The 24,911-nt window shown below is 42.7% G+C and overlaps 1 protein-coding gene across 2 annotated transcripts in view; it reads right to left on the reverse strand.

Annotated features, from left to right (window-relative positions):
- The window catches only part of CTNND2 (catenin delta 2), a 538,559-nt gene that overhangs the window by 260,684 nt on the left and 252,964 nt on the right, over positions 1–24,911 (reverse strand). The window contains exons 6-7 of one of the 2 annotated variants that reach the window (XM_086469516.1): positions 23,457–24,021; positions 3,079–3,273 (exon numbers count right to left, since the gene is read on the reverse strand). In XM_086469516.1, coding sequence (XP_086325642.1) covers positions 3,079–3,273; positions 23,457–24,021 — 760 coding nt within the window. The remainder of the gene's footprint in view (positions 1–3,078; positions 3,274–23,456; positions 24,022–24,911) is intronic. The other variant, XM_086469517.1, reaches the window with a different exon arrangement.

Below are 24,911 nucleotides of genomic sequence, written 5' to 3' on the forward strand. Positions count from 1 at the left end.
CTTTTAGCACAAAAGTTTGGGCTCGTACTTTTTACATGCGAGAAGGCATTACCCTTTGAAGACCAAAATGGATTGCTAAGTAAAAGCTACCAACCAAAAAAGCCTATGCAGCTACTGCTGTCAAGTTTGAAAGAGTATTTTTAGCTTAGAGAGCATGACAGTAACACACTCGACCATAATTTAAACCACAAAGTGATGAAGAATGCATCCTGTCCCTACCTAAAGTTATGCTAGCAAAGGAGATGTTTAGTAAGCTCCTACTATTTTGTACCTTCTGCAACATCTAGCCCTTTAGTGCAGAACTATTGTCATGCATTTGATTCACGAGTGAAATACAAGGAAAATAGAAAAGTTAAAAACAAACCAAAAACCCTACCACCCAAAAAACAGTGAGTAAATAGAACAAACTTAATTTAGTTTACCCTGTAGAGAAATTACAGCTTATTGAATTCTGCTCACTGAATGTTGATTCACCTAGAAGATGAAAAGTTGAGTGGGCTTTATCCTTAGTTGGGTAAACATTCCTAAATGTAATAAATATTTAAGAGCTCACAAAAGAGAAAGAGGTGATATCTATATTAAAACAAAACAAAACAAAAGTTTCCATTCTTGAGAATCACTTAATCTTTCAAATTAAGTGAAATTTTCAAATTCAGGAGGAATGTTCTCTTTAAAAACAAAACAAAACAAACCCACAGAAGTATATGGTTTGCATGTATAACTAGCATATTTTTTTGTTTCTAATGGGAAATGTTAGCTGCAAAGAAAAAAATCCAGTCCTTAGACTAAGTCTGCCTTCCCTTTTTTCCCATCAGATGTGGAAATGCATGCACCATCTTCACAATTAAAGGTGCTGTTGTGACAGACAAAAGAATCTGAACTACCATCCATAGAGGAGAACACTGAGTCTTAAAGCTCCCCACCTCCTGTCCCAGCCCGGCGCGATTCATGCGCACAGAAGATACAGGCCATGAACGCTTGGCACACATTTTCAAGGAGTACAAAGCAATCTACATTCCTCGTACCTTATACTGAAGAGTCAAGACAAATAGCTGTTCACTTAAGACAACCCAGTGAAGAAATAAGTTGCATGTACCAAACTTCAGTTGAAATCCTCCCCCTCCCTTCTGCTAGTCTGAGAAAAATTGTATGGTCTCCATCAGAAGGGATATGTTCCTATGGGCATTTCTGGTAGAGGCAGGACAAGGCCAAGAGCTGACCCAGTCCAGCCTAAAACTCCCTCTGAGCGCTGACAGCTCTTCAGCCAGGTTGTGTAAAAGGCTGACAGCATCCACAGCAAACAGTTATTGACACAGCAACCAAGTAATTGGCCTGGCACGCATCCACCTGCTTTTAATTCCTCTGACCCTGATGATAGCGGTGGAGGGTGAAAGCAAGGGAGGATGATCAACCCAACACAAAGATGGACTGATGGGGCTGTTCTTCATAACGAGCCTGGAGCAATGTTCAAATCCCTACCCCAAAGAGTAAAACAAAATTCACCTTCACAGGGTCCATTTCTGCTACCCAAAACAGTGTATTTTCTTTTAGCTTTTCCTCTTCCCTTTTGAAAATGCATCTTCAGGTATCACCCACTAACATCCTGCGTCCCACTTTCATTCACTGTAATTGTGATCTCTGTTGACAGGGTCTCCTTCCTTATGGAGGTGTTGTGAATGTTACAGTCACAAGACAGCCTGCTACTTCAGCACAGTGAACAAAGGGATATTTTGCAAGCAAAACAAGAAACTCTCTTTAGGGCATGACTGGGAAAGAGAGCACTGTATAAGAAATACGAGGCAGCCATATGTGGAACATGAGGCTTAAAGTTCAATATAAATAGTTGCTTCAATCACTGTCACTACCTCTGCGACTCAGTGATTTAGGCAGAGGTCTTGTCCCCTTCATGCAAAGAACAGTAACCTTTTCTCATAGACATGTATAACTCTACACAAAACATACACTACGGCAGATTCTTTAACAGGAAGGAAATGGTATAATGGTGTTCTTCAAAAAGTATAAAACTGTTACAGGTATTTAACTAGAGAATTCTGCAGAAAAACTTATTTTTAAGGATTTTCGTCAGTACTCTGAACATCCAAAACTTGCATAAAGCAATAAAAATTTTTGGAGATGCAAAACCTACCAGTTTTACCCTTGGAGAAATGGTTTTAAAAATAATATTTAAAAAAGTTTTAAAAGAAAGCAAAGTATCTTGCTTGAAAGAGTACTTAACATTTTCTTGATGAAAATGGGAGTGATACGAGAACGGACATCATCTTCCCTCTTTGATCAACACAGCAAAGATAAAACATCAGAAATACTTACAATTCCTAAGGCAAGTTCTTTCTACATCTGCTTTAGGCTATTTTGGCTGTAGCATTTATGTACTCTGATTTTTTACTGCATTAAATACCATAAATATCCCTGTTGATTTGTGATCTATTTGTGAGTTCCAACATACAGCTGTATTTCATTTGGTTGAGAGGACATTCTGCAAGTGGGTCTTGTACACCTGTGCATTTCATGGACAATCATTATTATTTATGGATAAACCAGTGATGTTAACAGCTTTTCTCTATGCCACAGTTCAATTTTATGTCTGTGTACCCATACCTAAGTGTACCTCTGTAAGAGAGAGAGAGGAAGAACATTTATGTATGATTCACTTTGAAACCAAGTGAACAATCTTTTAGCTTCACATGGAAGGAACTTGGCAGTGCCTCTGCAACACACAAAATACCTTTGCAAACTAAAAACCCAAGCAATTTCTTCAGAGACAACAGGTTTTTCTCAAAGACAATACACAAGATTAATAAAAATATTCTCTCTTTATGAGCAAGCCCCTTCCCCAAATTAGCTTAACCTCCTGTACATATAGCACAACATTGAGTATTTATCCATTTTGTGCATGCCTTTGGAGTTCTGTTGATAGCTGCCACCGGCACAAGGTATTCTGTTTGACTGGTAGGCATATAACACATTTTGTTTGGCACATCAGAAAGAGAAGAAGAGTTAGTACTGAAGAGTAAGGTACATCTCATAAAAAGACAAATCATGCAAGTTACATCCACCTACCTGTACTAGTGCGATATGTGCCTGTGTGTGCTGGTTGCAGAGGGTCCCCCTGACTCTGGCTGAGACTCCTCATAGGGGGCTTCTGATAAACTCTGTCTTCGTAAATAGGATCTATATGGTGTTCCGGAGACTGCAGTGCCCTTAACTCGGAGCCAAGGTGGCTGTGCTGGCTGCTGTAAGATGCCCGAGACCCAGCTGCAAATAGAGTTATAAGAGATGTTTAAGAGAGAGGAAAAAAGTGACAAATACAGGATCTTGAAAGTAGCACATAAACACCAAAACCCCCAAACAAAACAAAGAAATACATGTTTCCAATAAACAAATAGAAACGGCATGCAAGGGCAGCAACAGCTCGTTAATCACTTTAGTTGCATCATCTAGCTGCCTGCATCTACTCCAAAACTACCTTTCTTCAAAGGAAACTACATATTTTTGAAATGGAGATCATGATATCATCTCTTCTAAAACAGAGACCAAAAAAACCCAACTCCTCTCAAAAAAAGAAAAAAAAAAAAAAAAAAGAGGGGCAGACAAAAAATAACAAAGCAGCGCAACCCAGGAATGCCCTGGACTAAATGGATCCACAGGAGAACCGGGAGAAGAAAGGGGTGGCAGTCAGACCTAGTTTTTCACATGTTATGCCCATGTCTTAAGATCTACAAATGAAATAAGCTAAAGCTGATGAACAGATGTAGTCATACAAAGGCTGACTTTTTTGCCACTTCACTAAAGTACAACAGAACAGTCATGCCTTATCAATGTTTTGCCCTTAATTTAAAAAAAATCATATTGCTTAGACTTTCTACAACTGAAATATCCTCTGAGAATGAATAAATCAAACACACCTCCTGGAAAAACTATTTTAAGGATACAATTTGGGGTTTTTTTTTGTGTAAATAACAAGATCAACTAGGATGATGTTAAAACATTTTCTTATTCTACCATTAAAAATATTATTATCTATCATGATATTTAAAAAAAAAAGAGACATGTATATTTCCAACTGTGACTAATTTTGTCACTTGAATCCCTTTGTCATGGGAGTACTTCAGTTCTGTGGTCCATCAGCAAGATTCCCAAGGAGTCACAGGGATGCTGTACAAACATTACACATTTTGAAGGCACAAATCAAGCAAGTACGCAAGCAACACTTGAGAAAGGTGAGGTCTATTTAAACATTTAGAAAAGCAATCAAAGATACAACTGTTACACCCCTTGCTGATACTCCTGTGAGGTTAAAAACTGGGATGTGGGCACTGTTGTACTAGCTTAGCTTGTACTGCTCAGACCATCAGTGCAGCCATTCCTGCCGAAAATCTACCATAATCATTGTGTCAGCAGTGATTTTGTTGCATAAACAAAACCTAAATATTTTTAAAATGCAAAGCACAGATATAATGTAATGTGTGATAGCAACACAGGATAGAAATGAGAAAGATACACAGACGCAATGTTACTTAAACATTAATACAAATTGTCTGGAGGAAAAGAATAATTTATTCCATTTCCTTCTGTCTAATCAGCTTGTGCCATATACATGTTTTCTTCTGATTTTTTCAACCTACGTGCATGTTTTCAGTGGAATATTCTATTTGCATATTTTTCCCTTTGAACATTTTTCAGACTGACTGGCCATTAGCACACCACTGAAAGCAATTCTGTTGTTCCCCTTGCTAGAAAGTCTGCCAAGAATCCCAAAGACATATTTTATCTATAACTACCGCAATTATCAAGGAAGTTGATATTACTATTATAGAACTCAATTCTTCAAGGTCTGCATTTTCAAAACGCTCTTTAAACCTGCATCTTTGAGACTGATTCTCAGAACAGCTGAACAGCTCCACCAAAGCCTAATACCTTCCAGAGTGGTCTAAAATACAGCCTGTTATGATTATGTCCAAACTTCCCTCTGTACTTTGTTCAATCTGTATTCAGAGAAAAAAATACAGAAAAATGGAGGGCAACATTTCAGAGGTTCAACAGTGCATCAACAAACCACACTTGCTACAGAATAAAGTATTACACACTCTTCTGTAAGTACCACAATTCTTTTGTCCATTTGCAAATTAACAATGCTCTTTGGAACAACGGACTTTCTTCTTAATCCTGCTTCCAGTGGACCAAAAGATTTTTCCCATTGAATTTAGTGTCAGTATAACCCAAACATTAACACGTTCTCAGTTATGCCAGTCTTCTGGTGAAGTGGGCTTAATTCAACCTCCTTCATACTCTACCGATAGTTCTGAATTGCATCCTATCTCATCAACACACTCAGCCCCCTCCACCATATTCTGCTGCTACTTGAGAAGACACTGGAAAGATGGTTAAGATAATCAATCAAAACAAAGACCATGAACTCCAAGAACTGATGTTACTGAGAAAGTGAGAGGTATAACACACCTCCTGCCTGCATCTTGGGTTAGCAGCAAACAGCTACATCCTTCACTGCCTGAAGCTGCAAGCTGATCTGTATCATCTGCTTCAAAAAAAACTTGCATTAATGCAGTCTAAAGCTCACAGAGGTCAGAAGGGCAACAAGGTCAGAATGGAAAAGCAGCCATCAATATACTACCAGAAGCAGTAAAACATTGGATGACCAAGGCCCATTAGCATTCTTGCATTCAAGGAGGCTCATCGCCCTCAGAAGTGGTTTCCCTAAACAGAGGTATCATGGCTCACCCCAAACTGCACTTGTCCAAACCCTGTTCTCAACCAGCCGCCATCCCTGCACCCCACTAACAATGCTGCACTGCTCTGGGTTGCTAGAAACCAAAGCAGTGACGGGCGTCAGGGCCACACACAACTCTCCTACAAAGCCTGCAAGTGGGCCCGGCGCCCCGCCATGGCCAAGCCATCCCTAATGGCGATGCTGGTTTTCCCTTGGGGAAGTAGAAGGCATCAAGCCCATTCAAAGACAGCTCTACGTACAAGCTCGAAGACAACTCATTATTAAATTTACAGTTCTGCAGGCTGTTAATTACAGATGATGTATTTAGCGCCAGAGTAGACACAGAACTCTTATGACCATGATTGTGAAGGAGTGGGGTATTTTCTCCATTCTAGATTAATAAAAAAACCCAAACCTCAAAAACACTGAGAAGAGCTAAACCACTACTTACAGGCTGAAGAAACCACTTGAAAATTCATTCCTCAAATAGAGCAATCTTTAGTTTGACAAAAGACTGAGAAACTATTTGATCGCAATGCCAGAGATGCATCACAGCAGAAAGTATGGAGAAGACCAAAGAGCTCTAAAATAGCTGTGAGAGGCATCAGAAGTGAAGCAGAAAAGTAAAAGAAAAAATCCAAATAGGCAACGTTTATTCATTTTTTTAAACGGAAACTGATTAACTGTAAGAACAAAGTACACAGAAAAGAGTTTCTTCTCTCTCTTCTGAAGTCTCCAAGACAGAAACCTGATAGAACGTGGAATGCCCCTTCTTCTACATCTCTGTGGAGCCTGTAAAAGTAGACAGTGGGCAGGCTCCAACAAGGGTATGTTGTGAGCCCCCAGCCAGGTGCATCAGATTAGGACAACGATGACAACCTAGAACCAGCCAGAAGTTTTACCAGATGAAGGTACCACATTCCTACAACCTTCGCTCTCCTCCCCCATTCAAGCGGGGCAATAGAAAGAACCCAGGAAGAGTGAAGTCCTACCTAATTGGATTGAAAGGACAATCTCTACCCTTTACACTTAAAAACACGCCTACTAGCTGAAGGTTCCTGAATTATTCAGCTATGTTCCTCAGTAGTATAGGGAAACAGTTGTTTCCTAGGAAAACGTTCTTCTTTGACAAAGTTTCTTTCTACAGGAAGAAAAATACTGTAATCAGACAAGTGTGATGTGAGATAAATACACAGAATAATCCCTAATTGCTCTTCAGAGCTTGTACGGGCTGTCATGGAAATAAATACAACAGACACATTTGAATGACAGTGCTAATATGACAGTTCAGGTCAATAAAGTAAACCACTATATTGGCAGCATTTTTCATTGAAAGAAATTAAAGACATCAAAACTATTCAGGTATTTGCACATGCTTTAATAAAGCCTGAACAATTTTATTTGTGTCCCTTGTGAAAGCCTTTGCAACAAGTCATTCTGCCTTGCTGCAGCCCTAAGAAGGAACCCTACAAATTCATCATACTCTCTAAATATCTCTAATAGCAAGAGCATATGGTACTGCCCTCCTCTCCAGGACTGAAGAGCTCATTGGAAACATGAAATATGCAAGTGATCATCTCAATTGGAAGAAGAACATCCAGATTTGATCAGACAAACCATTCAGCCCTCATTTAGAAATCCTCCGTCACCAAATATATTCAAGAGTCCTGTTAAGCAGTTTCCTTATGTCTATAACACAGGAATATCATTAATGAGCTATGAGCTGAGGATGAAGCTCCATGACCATTACATTACCACTTAGCAGTAATGTGTTTACACCTTTTAACTTAACTTGGTTGCAACCCCACACATTCCAACATACAATATATCTCTGGCTACTTGAGGCTCTAAGTATCAAACTCAGACTCTGAACGCACTATGACACATTGCACTCAGGAGATCTGGTTTTCTAACAAAGAGGATTGACCATCCGCAACTGGCTGTATAGATTTTTAATTTCAAATGTAATGATAACATTGCTTATGTAATTCGCACTGAATTTTTCCTACCTTACAAATCAAAAAAGAAAAAACCAAAACAACAAAAGCCAACCCCACATGACGGTAACATTGTAATAAGCCCATCAGTGAGACAAGAGACTGCAGGCACAGAAACTAAGAGAACCTCAGCGATTTTGTGGCTTTGGTATACTGCATGCTTTTTAGGACTGAAAGAACTTTTTGATTTTAATGGCACATCACGGCTGAAAAGCCTTTTTGATATGAGTTCCTCTCAGATGCTTTCCCCGAAATACTACAATCGTTATTAAAAAAATAAAAATAAAATACAGTACCTCAGGTTATAACTTCACTGTAATTCTGAAAAAGCAACATTTGAAAAAGAGGCTATGAATAGTCAGGATTTTTACTCTGAACTGATATGTAATGAAACCTATTTTACAGACACTATCCTGGTTTACTGTATGTCGTAAAGAAGTTGATGTGAACCCAAGTGCGGGATTAGAAGTGAACAGGGGGAAGAAACTCTACATTCATAGGCAGAGTTTTGATATTGACCTTTTTTTTCCCCCCAGAAATTTATGCAGAAACATCTCCAAAATGCTTGTCTGATTAAGTGTATTTTCTACTCACAACATTGGACAGGAATGGTATGATCTACAAGTAAGATTACTATAAATAAACTAATAAAACTCAGATAACGGGAATATACCAGCACTGTGTGATGAAAAGTACTGTACTAAAGAGACGAAAATGTGTCTAACCTAAGTACCGAAAGCAAATACAAGTTGCTAAGACATGACAGATGGTTAAATTAACCAGTAAGACACGACAGGCCATATGGCAGTACCAGCTAATGCACACCTTGGGTATGTGCCCCTAGCATACCAGTGACCAGCAGAACCAACCACAGTCTGGGGTGAATTCCTTTTAATTTGGTTTAGATTTTTCTTAAACACAGGTTTCTCACTTCACCTGTTTATAGATTTCACACACACACACTCTACAGAAATTAAAGATTAACTAATGAAAGTTCAGAATTAAACTTATTTATGTCTTCGTACTCTTCTTCCATTCTCACTGTATCATTCTGTCTGTGACTCTGAACTATTTGTACAAATAACGAAGAAAATAAAGCCATCACTAAATTGACTGATTGCACATGATGCTTTTCAACTTATGTCAAACTCTGGACATCTGGAAAAAACACAGATGTGCTACTTTGGCATACCCAGTCCACACTGTAAGAGAGCACCACAAAACAAGTATGTGCTACAACATACAGGCCCCCAGAACTGAAAGAACAGACTTGCCTGACCTGTCTGTATCTTAAACTGCTTTTCCTCAGGTTTTCTACTTAAAAGGTTAAAGTGTAACACGATGCATGGCCTGAAGTGTTTCTTGTACACTACTGCTGCATCGTCAAACCTACCACCAGTCTCGCTGTCAGGACACTGACGCATTCAGCAGCATGGCTCACATGGAATTTCCCAGGCATAATTTGTCCATTAACCAGATTAGGTATCTTAGGAAAGTCTCCTCAAAACAGATTGGCTTTGCCTGCTTAAGGGACACTGCAAAACCAGCCTCTGACCTAAGGTTAGCACTTTTTACATCAGTGCTAGAAATAAAGAAACGTAGGGGGGAAAAAAACCCCACAACTATGCTTTTTAAAGTGTGATAAAAAGGCCCCAAAAACCTTTTTAAATCATTAGATAAAGCTTACTATGTTTTATAAGTATCTGTATATTTTTTATCACATTTAAACTAGTTTTAAACAAATATTGAAATTAATCACACGCTGTATCTAAAAGAAATAAAGCTAAAAATATTTTCTTACGTTCTGTGTATTTTTTAGTCGTGCAATGTGACTTTACTGCAAAATACTGTATCAGTTAACTGTACAAACCTAGGAAAACCAGAAAGAAAACCCCCCACAGCATAAATTTGTGTTTCCTCACAAGCATTTTCTTTTTCCTGCTACTGTCCTCCTTCTGTTGAAAAGCATTCACCTGCTTAAAACATTTTATCAAAAATAAATTGTATAGTGGAAGAAGAGAAGTGTGACTGGGAGCAAAGAGATAAGAGGCAAAGATAGCCAGGAAGAAATAGCAGATTAAATGTGACAGACAAGTGCAGGGAGATAATTCCCGTTTCATTTCTGATCTAGGGAACTGTCACTGAAGAACAAACAAAAACCCAAAAACTCCCCCAAACCAACCGCTACCACACAGCAACAACATGCCTTCAGCAAGGCAGAAAATGACACATAAAGTTTTTAATAATTTTTTTTTTTTTTTTTTTACACTATTAACTGAATGACCACATTGGGTGCTTCCCCCTGTCTTAAGCTCTGCCTCTCCCCTTCCCCTCAACCCTGCCAATTTTTCCAAAAAAGGGAAAGAAGTCCCATGCAGGGCTGGGAACCGACACTGCTCTTTAGCCACACAAACCACCCCTTCCAACCTTCCAGCTGCCCAAGCGCTTTGGGGGAGGAGGGCTGGTGCCTCCGCCATGGGATGATGTTACTAAGCAACAGCCCCAAGCAGCCACGCACATGCTGTCTGGATAGTGCACCATGGCTTCACAACTGAAAGTCATATCCAGCCTTTGCAACAGAAGAGATCTTTCTTTGAAGTTTTGCTAAACACCTTTATCTTGATAAAGTTTATTATTTCAAATTTGGGACGATAAAAGCTTGTGTTGCACCACGGGCACTATGCTGAAGCAGGTGCTGTGGCAATACACTCGGCTCTGCAAGTGAAAGAACAGAAATACTACTGTATTGGTGAGACTTGCCCCAAAAGCAGAAAGCCCCAGAAAGAAAACCCCTACGGGATACTTTGTGAAACCCTTCAGTTAACACTTCTCTGACCAGGACTGCAAATCACAGGGAAGAACAGTGCATCTTTAATTCCCCAAAGCTGGGTCTTCCTTCTTCCCTGAGGCACAAGGCTCTACCAAAGCAGACTTGGGGACCCGACTTCTGTCTGTTAAGCAGCAGTGTAAATTGAACATCCAAAACCCCACAGACCTTTGCAGGGCTAGGGACCACTTCCAGCTGCGTGAGTGATTTGCTCAAAACCATTGCTGCCTCCAGCAAAGCAAATCAGGCACTATTCCACTGATGCCCACCAGTGAAAACTTAACTTTCTAATTGTGTTTAACATCGTGGAAAAGCACAGCATCTAACAAACCCAGCGACTCACAACCCTTCCCCCAAACTAAGCATCAGCTCAGTCAGCCTTAAACAGAGCAAGTTCTCACAGCAGCTCTGGTGAAGGAGGAAGGGGAAAGCCTTTCCGCATTGACTCCTCCCTGCACATGGAACAGAAAGCATATCAAAAGCTTAAATCCAACTGGCAGTTAAAGTCTCAAGATTGACACAGAAAATTCATTAAGGAACATGCTTTGTGGAACAGTGGTTCCCAAACGGAAAGCAGTTGCTGTGTAACACTGTGGGAAGTGTAACACCAGAAAACAAAACTCACTTGGGTAATGAAGTGTCAGGTTTGTCCAAGTACAGTACACCTCAACGGGCTTTTGCTGGGCAACCTGAATTTTTGATCTAATCATACTGTCATTCCTGGGAGTTCGCAGTTCCAATAGGTGGAATTCCTCCAAACAGGGAAAAATGCCAAGCTCCAAAGAAACCTGACCATGTGTGCACCTTTTTAAAATTATTAATTTATGATGAATATTGCATGTACTTCTGCAAACTCATGTTCCAGTCTCTGATACGTGCAGGATACGTGAATCCAAGATGCCACATCTGGGGTTTGCTCACAGAAGAGTGTTTGCAACTTATCTTTTGTAATTCTTTTTACAATGAGATTGAATATTATTAGATGTGTGAACAATATTAACTTTTGGAGATTTTATCTGTAACACTTTGTACTCAAACTTGCATTTCACTGAGAGAATAGAGAAAAGCATCAGATAGCATTTGTTCTTTTATGTAAAGTCATCTTTGATAGAATATTAAACACTTTTTCCTCCCAGAGGCTTTCTACCCCTCAGTGAGGATTTGCTCGCAATCCCCAGTTTCTAGAATTCACCAAGATACTAAGTATAAGTTTGTGACATTCCAGGGGAAAAAAAATCGGGTTCATTACCTTTGTTTTTCTTTCAATGCCACATTCAAGAAAGGGAAGATCTCCCTGGATATTCTGTAACACGCTGTATTACTCATCAAGTTTTCATTGTTCATTTGAGACTCATTGCATTTAAAATATGAGAGTGGAAACTTGGAGCTTTTATTCAATGCATACGTAACAATTTGAACACAACCTAACTAAAGAATTTAGTCAGGCCTGTAAAAAAGTTTAGACCAGCAATTATCCACTTTTACGCTTACGTTCAATACACTATCATAGCATTATTCAAGCTGGCTGTTCGCATTATGTATACATTGAAACCTTCGCTAAAACACTTGAAATAATATCCTATTATTAAAATGTAAAACAATTCTAACAGGCTTGCTCTAAATAAAAGAAATAAAAGAAATGCTGAACATAGAGACAAAGAAAATGAATACTGTTAACATCGTGATCATGAGGAGCTTAAGGACTTAAGCAAAGTTTATGCTGGAGTAATCATGATATCCCATAAAATAGTTTTCTCTTTTCATTCATTATGCTTACTAATATAGCAATCACACAACAGTAAGCATTTAGTACCCAGCTTCCAAAAACTCAGAAAAATACCTTATGTAAGTCCTTCCACAATATGCAGTAGGCAAAAAAGGAAACGCATGGGGAATTTATCTGAAGGGGAAAGAAAAACAAAACAAACAAAAAAAAAAACAAACAAAAAGAGAGACAAGAATAGGAAAAACAACGAGCAAGACAGTCTTTGCCATGCGATGTGTCATTGCGCCATTAATCTCACAAATTCAGATTATCCCTGAGAAGCATGGCAAGTAAAGGACCACACGCTGAAAGAGTCCCGTCACTTGAGCAGAGACTTCATCCGAAAAAGAAATGGCTGTGACAAATGCTGGAAGTGACAAATGGTGACAGAAGGTCACTGGCAAAAGGAAAGCAGACCAAAGATAAGAAACAGAAGAAATGTGTTCACAGCAGTTTGCAATAAAGCACTAGAAGGGTTCAGCTTCAACATGGGCTTTAACAGTACTTTCAATTAGAAGGATGAGATGCATGTCAGTCCAAAGGTGACAAACACTTGAAGGATTCTGAACTGTCCCACAAGTAGTTCCTGGTTATTCATAAATGCAAATTGACATTATTTGCATGTCAAATAGATGCCTCACCTGAGAAGCCAACACTTCCATGATCATAGCTGACTGAAGACATTTGCATCAAGTTTCACCTGATTTTACAAAAGCAGCCTGAAACCTACTGCAGACTGAGAGAAGCAGCGACATGCAATCCATCACAATCTCGATAAACTTCAGAGAAAAAGAGATTCTCAGCTAAGACAGTTAATTCTTGAATTCACAGACTCACAAGATAGGATCTTAAGTAGGGCAGGACACAGATTAGATCACTTTGGAGAAGTTACTGCTCAGTTACGTTCAGCATTAGCTTCAGATTCTTGCCAAAAGCAGCTCAAGGCGCAACATAGACAAGGATGACATGAGCTAGGCAGGAACTCCAGACTGAAAGAAATGCAAAACTTTGATGAATAAGCCTTGAAAACTCTGAAGGTTGGTCAGAGACCAGACAAAGTGCAATCATGGCTCAAGAGTCACTCTATCTTCAACAGAGCTACCAGTTTCAATTCTTCAAGGAAATGTGAAGAGCATCAGTTCACTAAGATCCTCCGCCCAAACACATCATGGCTGCTTAGTCAAAGCCCTAAAAGCAAAGTCTGATGGTGAAAACAAGCCACTCATAAGATACCTTTTGCCTCCACTCCCTCCTTGGTCAGATAATACTACCCTAAAAGCTGCCAGGGATTTGACGGATCTTGTCTTTCAAAAAAGTCTGGCAAATCCTTCATCAAATTACTTATTCTTACCAGGACTCAGCATGTATAACCTGCATTTACTAAGAGCGGCTACCTAAGTTAGCAGCCTTTCCTCTGTTAAGAAAAGAAGGAAAAACGCTAAGTCAGGTCTGTGTACAACAGGCTGCTTAATTTCCTGATCATCCAGGCAGATCTGTTAAGAAGAGAAGAGGGCTAGAAAGAGCTAGAAAGAGTCTCTCTTGCCCCAGAGGGTCACGGCTGTATATAGTTCCCCAGATGAAGTCCTAACTGTACATAACACTCCTAGATTTGTTTGTTCTATGATTAGGCTATGGAATATTCTATTATGGCCCTAATACAGGTGACTCGGATGTACTGCAGTCAAACAGGCCATCCAGGTCTTTTCCTACTCCTGGTTTCAGCCAAGGATCCCTAATTTGTAACTAGCCATTAGGTGTGTTATTAGCTTGGCTCCAATTCCATTCTTTCCCTCTGATCTGCAAAACTCCTTCTACATAGGATTTATCTTCCTCTCTTCAGAGAATGTCTCCTAATATTCTGCTACCAAAAAGTTTCCTTGGCATATTTCAGGGTTTTGTGCCAAGATAATAAAATGAAAAAGTATTTTTTGAGTGGTTGAAAGAGTTCTCCTTGTGGGACTTTATTACTAGCATCCTTCCCTTCCATTAATTTGATTTTCAAAATGACAAATAGACAGTGTTTCTTTGCCCACGTCCTTGCCCAACTACACTCTTGCAAGAATATTCATCTTCTCCAGCTTAACTAAACATTTCCCAAGTGGCCCTACAGAAAATGCATGCTCAGAGCCCTGACAGGAAATATAAAGACATCAGATATAACCTAAGAAAAAGTCAATAAGAAGGTTATTCCAGTACAATCTGGTTTGGGTAACTCGTGTTGCAAATTATCTCATCAACCATTTACCACCTTCATGTCTTGTATCATCCTCTCTATCAGCTTGTGTTGTAATGTCCAACAAAGCACTGTGATCAGCTGGTCTGCAATTTTTCTTTTATGCAGTCCTCCCTTTCTTCAGGGCATATCAGCCCCAAACACACAAAGGGCTGTCCTCTCATCTCCCTCCACCTTCTCTCCCCCACTGCTGTCAAATACCTGAAAGAGTCCAACTCACCCTGCTTTGCAGATCATGCTTCCAGGACTTTGATACAAAGCCTTTGAAGAGCTTCTGGCACCTTTTGGTGAGCAAACATAAACACGACTGCACCCCTGCTGAACCGGGATGCTCAGGGAAGGTGCGAGTGGGGGAAGGACCCCATGGAGAGGAGTCCTTTGCTCTCCAGCCGCAGGAATCTGCCCCAGTATCAGAGGGCTGCAGCTCCTTCTCCACTCTTGCTTTCCTCCCAGGCAACACTCTTTAAACCCAGGGAGAGCTTTTAGTCCTATGATCAAAAGGGTTTACTGCCTGAGAGCAGCACAGCTGGCTATCTGATAAAAGGGATGGTTCACACCTGGGTTACAGGAGGAGGGTAAGAGACCATAAGGCAAGATACAGACATATACTGTGGAAAAGAGAAATATAGAAAAGCATATGCAAAAATTTCCTCAGAAAACTGAGGGCTGCCTGAGATTTAACACCACTCGTATTCAAACTAATATGGCACTTTTCTGTTCTTCACTTACACACTACAAGTTGCAACTTTATGTATTGAAAATCTATGTCATTCATATGCCATGCCTTGTAATTGTAAGATTAGTCATCGCTTGGTCCTTCTCATTTCAGCATATTAAATTCTGACTTTTGCTTCTACCCACTTATGATAATATACAGTTTCATGAATTCATTATCATTAGACAATATCTCTCGGCCTTCCATAATGCCACTTTTATGAAAACAAAAAGCATTCTGTCTGTTCTGGGTCCATACCCAAGTGATCTTCAAGTCTGACCCTATGATTACAGAAAAATTGCCTCATTTATCTCCTGTGATTGCTCATAGAGCAAATCTGGTCCAGTGTAGTTTCTGGCAGCCACCACTGATGGCTGATCTATTTCACCTGGGAGCACTCTGCATCTCAGCATGGGCAGCCATGGGCACCTCCCCACCCGAGTTCTGGCCTGAAGTATCCCAACAAATGAATGCTTGTGTTACAGATGAGCTGTGTACTGACCTTCTAGATCTCAGCTACCTCCATCTACTGCAAACAGTTTGTGTGCCACAGCAACTGGAAAGCATGAAGTTTCCCACCACAATAAAAACGAAGGGCATGTTCTCACTTCTCTTAAATACCTGAAGACCATGAAGGACTAAAGATTCTGTCACTGTTTATTGAGACTTTCGTGACAAACATTTCCAGGCTATTGGGTAAGGCCTTGCAATGGGGTTTCAGACCCTGAGGAAGCTACAGCTTCCACATGTGCCTTCTTTGCCCAGTGCACAAGCGAGACAAAGAGAGTCATGCCAATTTAGATTGCACAGAACAAGCAAATATTTTCACTGCTGTCACAAAATCCTGAGTACCAGAAATCTGAGTTGAAGGGGTCCTTCCCCTTGCCTAATACTTCCCATCCCAATACAACAACACTCCCTTCTGCTCTGAACAAGGAAGTTCAAGGCCAAAGGCGTTTGGGATGACCCAGAATCATGCTCCTGGCAACTAAACAGGAAAACAGGTATGGGAGGACACCATTCAGATCTGAGGGAAAAAGGGGTGCTAACAGGCACAGACAAGACTCAGCCCCACTAGCATGCCCTCAAGACCCAAAAGTCTGGACACATCAAGTTCATGTGGCCCCAGCCTCCTCCTGTAATCTCACATACTAAAAAACATGCAAATCAACATAAGCAAGACACACCTATATCAACTGGAGTGCCAACACTGGCTAATGTATTTCCACCACTCTAAAGAAAAGTTCCAAAAAGTTAGGTTCCCAAAACACTGCTCTTCGACTTCATGTATTTCATTGGATTTCAGTAGCCAAGAAAAATTGACAGAAGAATTCCAGCTCCTTGGATTAACCATCTTTCTGCTACGGACACTGACTCTTCTCTGATCGCTTTTTGCCAACTTCAACTCCTTCTTCAGCGTCTTTTCAGCGGGTATATAAGCATAGACTTTTTAAACTCTGCTCTGATGCTTAAGAAATGCCTTCCACTGGCTTGCATGCTTCCATTTGTATCCTGGCCCTCCAAGGTACACTGCTGAAGTTCAGGACCAGAGACTAGAAACTGCATGCCAGGTTGTGCTGTGACAAGCAACAGCACAGGCTTCAGTACTAACCAGAAGCATATTTGATACTACATTCACCTAAAAGCCCAGAAACAGCCACCGCCACTCAGCTTCCCACAGTCACTCAGTTAAAACACTCGCAGCTTCATGCCAGCTGAATCTATTTTCAGCAATGCTGCAGACTGGTTTTCTTTGCCTAATAGCTTGTTATTTTGCAGTATTATTTGATTTCACACCCCTCTGAAAGACAATCAGGAGGATCAGTCAAATGATTTCCCCTATCAAGAACAGGAAGCAAAGGGAAAGGTTACGGTCAGTACGAGAACAGGACCCAAGTTTAGACATATTTGTAGCTTTGCTCACACAGGAAGCCAAAGCTCAAGTTCATTAGCTCAAAGACATATCCATGTACTTGGGGCCTCTGTATGTGGCTCTTGTCAATTATCCCTCTCCTACGGGAACTCGAATTTCATGTAAGCTAGATTTGAAAGTCACAGGAAGAAAAATCATGACAATAATAAGATATTTCAAAGACATCTGTCTTATTCCTTCCGCTTTATTGCCATAGATTGTCCATTTTGGATACCTTGTCCAAGTGGAAATAGAGCATTATTGCAAATGTTTCAGTTGTAACAATTAATAATGTAATTACCACTGAAGGAGTAAGTAAAAGCAGAACTAGCAGCTAAGAAAAGCAAAGTGAACATTGAGTTGTGTATCTGTTTCAGCTCCAAGAATGACATCAGCACTTCTAACCTCCAGGTTACAACTCAGAAACAAATAACTTACTATCAGGAAGACACCAAGTTACAAGCCTCTGATTAATAACTGAAATATTACTGGATGCCTCAAAATATTTTGGTTTGTTTTCTTGTCTCAATGAAAGAGTGTCTCAAACCCATAAAGAGAAAAAAATCCTAGGACTGCATTGTCTGTCCCAGAACAAAAGGGCATTAACAATGTAAAGTAAACAGTGTAAAGCCTCTGATAGTAGATAAAGGAATTTTCCAGCCAATTAAAAAATACCAAAAAAAAAAAAAGAGAGAGAAAAGAATCTATAGAAAACTATTTTGGTTAAAATTAGTGAAGCAGTTTTGTCCTCCCTATAAAAGAAATGCTCACACGATTCTGTAAAAATACAAGACAACCAGTTAAGGGAAACAGCTGAGTGACTTTTCTGTTAGGATCAACCACATCAATAGCCCAAATCCCACAGCTTATCTTAAAGTCAAGAAATCCCAAGATTTTCCTTCCTTACCTGTCCAAAGAAGTACAACTGCACATCACACCTAGACTGTTTTATCAGCCCAGCCCTATGTCTCAGGTGGTGTTTTTAAGACACAGAGAACTTATAATTCTGGGGTGATTTAGATCCAGTTTGGCTGTGGGTCAACACTTTGTACCTTCCTTATCCATAAAGCCCCACTCAAAAGCTGAATTATGATGCACATGGGGAAGTCTTGTCTGTATTTGCGAATGTTGGTGGGAATTTAGGTTTGATGCAGTCTAAAAAGAATTTTTTACTTGCATACAGTTTAAATCCCTCAAAGAGGCTAATTTTAAGTCAAGTTGTCACTAACATTGATTTTAATACTATCTAACTTTGCTAAGAGTTACTTCTCCCGTATATAGCAGTATGAAAGAAGCAGTAATGCAGCCATTGTAGCACAAATAAGGTAGCACAGCATGATTTACTGGAGAACTGTAACACTTAGCCAGATAATTTTTTTGTAAAGGTGGCAATGAACCAGTGATATATAGATGATCCAATATTTTCAAGCAACTGAAAGGAAATCTAAAGTCCCACTAGTGGTAATGGGTGTCAGTTATCCCATACAGAGTCGCATGAGCTGATCTGTTTCGTGCCCATATGACTGCACACCGAAATGCTAAAACATGTCAACACTCACCATCAAATAGCAGTCCTGTCATAAACCTCAACAGGGTTCAACATGTCTATGCAATGAAAAGCGTACAGAAGGAGAAAGGGCAAAGGAAGGGGCCCAGAAGAGAGGGAGAAGAGCAAGACAAGACAGACAAAGTAGCAGAAGGAACCAGTTAAGACCCTGATAAACTTAGAACTCTTTGCTCAATAAAGAGTGGAAAGCATATTTCATACATCACCCATGCCACCTTTTTATAAACCAGTGCTATTTTAATATTAATACTACGCGTGCACACGAACACTCCTACCTCAGAAAGGACCAATTCCTTTTCTTTTTGATTTTACAGCGATCTGAAAGGAGACTGTTTGCAAACATGAGACTGAGCACTGAAGTTTTCATCAGCAGCACTAGGGTTGTCTGACGGACGCTACAACTCTTGTTTCAGTGGAACATGTCACCACTACATGAAGAATAGCTGCATAATATTCTTTCCACCTAACATTACACAAAGCGATTCACACCAACACTCATTTCTTAAACCTAACCTTTTAGTACAGATGACAGAATGTGAGGCAGTTTTCAAACATTGTTATTTTCTTTTTAGTTTTTTTTGTAATAAAGCAACGCATAAAATTACCTGCCATTGTCTTATCCGTCCTCAGTCTTCCCTAAGCCTGGACGAAGAGGCAGGAGTGGCTCTGCGACAGCGAGGCTGCCCGCCTGTCACACAATCTGAAGCACAAACTACCTCAACAACATCCTTCCACCATCTCCCCTCCTTTGCTTCTAAGCAAACCCAGTACTCCTTTAGTATCATAGATTTGATTCTGGCCAGCAGGAGATGCTTCAGAGGACCATGAAGACTGGGCGCCTGTGCAATGACCTGCCTCCTGAAGGGGTTTTCCCGTATTTCTACTGATTGCTCTCCTACATACTCCTCCTTCCAGGCAAAATGGGCTTGGCTCCCCACAGCACTCTGCAGCTCGGTCCAGGCGTGGAAGCCGCAAGAAGGTATTTACAAACTGTGCTTTCTGGATACAGACTGCTGCTTGAACAGACAGTTGAGTATGTTTTGGAGCAGAGCATCGGAAAACTACTTCCAAAACTGTAACTGCAGATCATAGCAATGAGGCAGCTAGACTAAGAATAAACACGGCAAGGGTACACTCACAAGAGCCACTACGTACACATGTGCACACATACCCATACACGCACACACTTGGCAACGGTAACAGTTCAAGTATAACTTGACTAAAACCCATTTCTGAAGACGTTTCTAAGGTTACTCAGTTAAAACTGAGTCATTGCATGCTGTTGCACGTCTTATTTTAAATTCAGGATGTAGTCTAAGAATTGCCATTTTTATAATTTCAAGTTGTTTCATAATCGAGTTTGTAGGAAATTAATATAAATATCACCATCTCTTCAACTAAGTCTTACACAGATTCAGATTTGGGCAATCTATGTTTGCATTGTACATTTTCAATTACAACTTCAGAAAAAATTGGTCATATCTGAAGGTCTCCTCTTTTGAGTATCTAACCCTAGCACTGATATCGTTCGGTTTGTTTAGCACACTGACACCCAGTAGTATTCATCAACTGGATAGCTCCAGTACAAATTTCTAATCTCATGCCAAAAAATTAAAACAAATGCATTATTTGTATCCCCGGTAATTACTACAAATAATTATTTTTTCTTCCCAGAGATAAAAAAAGATTACTTTGAGTAACATCATCCCTATGATGACACATACATACCAATGCAGCTTCGCATTAATCACAGTAGGCAAGTCAGCAATCAGCGCAATGTGACAACTATTCTCCGCTCCCCCCCTCCTCCTGTCTCGGAAGGAAGAAAAACCACCAACCCATCTTTGGATCTTGTGAACAAGAAGCAAAAATCTCATTTATTGAACATTAGCTTTTCAACATACAATTGCTTGCTCTGCTTCTCAATGGGTGTGATTTTTAACACAATGACTGGAAAACTCCTGCAGTAATATAACATACTTACAGCTCAAATACCAAACCTGTTCTGAGCAAAAATGCCTATAGAAAAAAATATGAAGATTGCCTTAGCAGTATCTGTAACATCTGACCCCGGCTAACTCTAAAGCATACGTTAATTTTAAGCCTCTGTGTACTCCATTGACTTCAGTGAATCCAGTGAAAGTCTAGAAGATTAGTCAGGCACTTAACACTGCTAGCAAGTGTGTAACTCCGGGATGGTGGGGAGGCCGTGAGGAACAGCTACAGAATGGTAATGGGGAACAACGGGTGGGAGCACACAATAGGAAACTTTTGCAAAAGAATGGGTCATGTGACAGAGCTCCTTTCAAGGACTACTTGAAAAGCACGGCACCACTGTGGAAAAAAAAAAAGGTATTTACTAACATACTGTTGCTTCACTTTGATTTTTTTTTTTAAAGTAGTTATACTATCTCTGCACGTCTGTCAGCTAATACCTACTCGAGTTACAGGATTTTTCATCTGTCATAAAATATGACAGAGAATTTTTTGGTTATCTTAAAAGCAAACCCCTATGACATACAGTAACTCAGAATATCGTTACGTTTGTTCTGAACAACACAACACTTGGAAAAGTTAGTGTTGCTTTGCCAATTCTTACAAACCTAATAACAAGTTCCAATGACCAATCTCTATTCTCCTCCCATACCGAAATCCACACAAAAATACACCAGCCATTTCTTAAATGCGTGTATCTGTAAGCTTTTCTTTCACCCGAGCCATAAATCAGTGACAAGCAACTCCTTGCAGTGGGTCCTAAAAAGAGGTAGGGAGAGAAGTACCGATGTTACACAAGATGCAGAAGTCATATTAAAAGCTTTTATTTAAAAGCAATTCAAAAAAATTAATGACAGTTTCTTAACTTTTATTCAAATCAAAGTAGAAAACCCCATTAGGAAGACCTGTACAACCACCATTGGCCAAAAAGCCCAAATCCACGTTGCAACATGGGTCTAGCGTAGAACAAACAGCTTCTCTAACACTGTAGGACTTCAGAGTCACGATGATAAGCCCTACAGAACAAGTTTTGACTAAGCTGTCATCACAGGCTTAATGCTGCAATGCTATAAAAGATGCCTTCTTCAAAAACCAAACCCAAACCCCAGTGCAGTACAAATCCCAATGCTAAAAGCACATAAAGAGAACTATGGACTGTGCCTGTCAGAAGCTTCCTGAAGCCAAGACTTTCATCCTAGAACAAAGGTAAAGAAAAATCAGGGAAATACTGGTAGCTCTTAGCCACAGGTATATAAGTTTTAAATTGAATTATCCTCCGTTCCTTTGACGTTGACAGTTCCCTCCAGGTCTATTTAAACTCAAACAGCTCTCGCTATAGGATGAACTTGCAAAACTCCCTAAAATACAAAGTCTGTGGCAATTCTACATTTCCACTTTACAAAGGCAGTGTTTAATACCTGTGGCCAATAGTGTGCTTGATTACAGTGGGGAGAAGTTATACCAATATATTGCTAAATAAACCACGCTGTAATTTGAACCTGAGTATCTGACAACAGGATTGACACTTGTCCCGAGACCTTGATTCTGGCACCATTTAGTAATGCTATCTCTTTACACACTCAGTGTAACATGAAGAAAAAAAACCCAACAGTATTCAAATCCCCACCCTTTAAATAGGAAAAAAACCCATCAGATAGTTTTTACAAGGAGAGACATTAATACTGTATTTTCTTATCAGTTAATTTAATCTGTATGTTCAGACACACTGAACTACATAGGATGCCAACTGCTGGAGCTGGAGAGGGGAGATGGGTGAGAGGAGAAAGGGGGATGAGAAGAGGTTTTAACTCCAGTAAGAAACTTGTATACCTGCCTGATAAACACAGCCAAACCTCGTTATGTATCCTATTTATCTCCAAATCTATTTATGTCACACAAGAGAACATATGAGCATAGCAGCTGTTACTATAGCAATGAAACTAGAAATTTTGAGAACACAAAAAACCACCCCTGAAGGATGCTCAGTTTAGCAGAGGGATGGTTTAGGGAACAGCGAACCAGTATCTCACTTCCAGGATCCGTTCAAAGTCTGTAGTTACAGACATTAAATCAGCCACAGCAGCCTACTCCCCAAAGAGCGCTCGGAGCCAGATAACTGCTGCCTATTAACCCGGCACAACCTGGTACACCAGGAGTTCCTGCTAAGTGACCCCAAACTTGTCAAACACCCCAGAGCCGCCCGTAATTCCGGTGAAGAGCGTTTCTCTGCAGGAGGCTCACGGGCTCTGATCGCGGCAGAGAAGGGATTCACCATAGTAACCTTCTCGCCACCCGAACCGCGGCTAAGAGCGAGGAGCCCCGCACCCTCCCCGCCGCCAGGCACACCTGCCCGGCCCCGGCCGGCCGGGATGAGCCGGCAGAAGTAAGGCACTTTCTTCGAGGAGCACGCGGGCAGCGCGCCTCTCCCCCCGGCCGCTGCCCGAACCCAAACCGCTGTTCCCCCAGGCCGCTTTCCTCTCAAGCCCACCCCGCTCCCCCCCTCGGCCGTCAGCCGTGTCACCCCGCCCCGGGGGGCGCCGCGGCTGGCGGGACGCTGCCGCCCGGGGGCCGCCTTTCCCTCGCCCTCGCCCCCCACCGCCTCCCCTCCGCGGGCGCGGCGGCACCGCGCATACCTCCCGCAGCCCCCACTCCTCCCCCTCCGCAGCCGCGGAGCCAAGGCGCTGCCGGCCGCAATTTACCTGCGAGGGAGCCGGGTCTCTGAAGGGTGGCGGTGGCGTACAGCTCCTGGGAGTGCTTGCTGTACTGATCGGCAGCGTGAACCAGCCGCTTGGTAGGCGACAGGGTGGCGTAAGTGCCGATGGTGGAGCTTAACTGGTGGATAGGAGAGGAGGAAATGTTAGACTGGACGGTGGGCGGGGAGGTCACTCGGATGGGGGACGGCGACAGTCCCGCCGAGGAGACGACGATGTTGATGGGCGAGCTGGTGCTGTAGGACTTGGCCAGGCGGCTGGGGGACTGCTTCGGGGAGGAGAGGCGCTGCGCGGTGGCGTAGGCGGCGCCCTCGGCGGCGGAGCCGGCCCGCGGCAGCTTGGTGGGGGAGCCGCCGGGCTGGGCGGGCAGCGGGGAGCTCACCCGCTGCGCCGGCAGCGTGGAGCTGGCGTAGTAGAGCGCGGCGGCGTGCTGGGGCTCGGGCAGGTGGAAGGCGCTGCCGTGGCTGGGCGCGAAGGGCTCCCGCGGCTGCGGGGCGGCGGGCGGCGGCGGCGGTTCCGGCCCGCCCGGGTGGGCGCCGCGGCCCCCCGGGCCCTGCTGCGGGAAGGAAAGGCAGAGGCGTCAGCGGGGGCGGCGGCGGGGGGCGCCCGGCTCCCCCGGCCCTGCTCGGGGCGGGGCGAGGGGGCTTGCTCGCCGGAGGACCCCCACCCCCTCGCCCCGGCCTGGCCGCACGCAGCCCCCCTCTCCGGCCTTACGGCAGGCCGGCCCCCAGCGCCCTCGGGATTAAGGGGCGCGGCGATCTGCTGAAGCGTCGCCAGCCTCGGAGGGAAAACCGGCCGCCGGCTCGGGCTGAGCGGGGGCACAACTCGGCGCCGCGGCTCGCAGGGGGGGCTGCTGCGGGTCCCTTCCTCCGGAAGGCGCTCACGCACCTACCCTTCACCCAGGCCTAGGTTAGCCCGGGTCCAGGTAAACAAACAGAACCCCCCGCCCCCCCAAACTTTTATTCCCCGAACGTCAGGAAGGCGCAGCTGAAGCCACGGAAGGGGCTACAGTCGGGTAACTTCCCTCAGGAAAGCACGCGAGTAGCGGCGCCGCGCCGGGCCGGGGCCGGGGCCGGCTCCGCCTTTCGCTGCTGGAGCTGCCGCCGGCGGCGCGACTGGGCGCAGACGGGCCCCCGGCGGCGGGACGGCGGCACCCGCCGCAGCCCCGACCTCGCATGAAGACCCGGAGGGGAAAAGCCTCGCCCGGGCCGGCCCAGGCCGAGCGCGGCCGGCGGTCGCTTGGTCCGTCGCCTCTTCTTTATTTACGCGGCGCAGAGGGGAATGAGGGCGCGGGAGGAGCTGCCGGGCCGGGCCCGCCCCCGGGCCGCATCCAGCGGGGAACCCGCATCGGGATGGAGGGAGCGGAACGCCCCGCCCCGCCGCCTCGGGGCCCGCCAGCCGCGGGCGGGGCAGCGCGGAGCTCCGCTTCGGCCCGGGGACTGG

The sequence above is a fragment of the Leptosomus discolor genome, chromosome 8 (assembly GCF_034619465.1).
Source record: "Leptosomus discolor isolate bLepDis1 chromosome 8, bLepDis1.hap2, whole genome shotgun sequence".
NCBI lineage: Eukaryota > Metazoa > Chordata > Aves > Leptosomiformes > Leptosomidae > Leptosomus > Leptosomus discolor.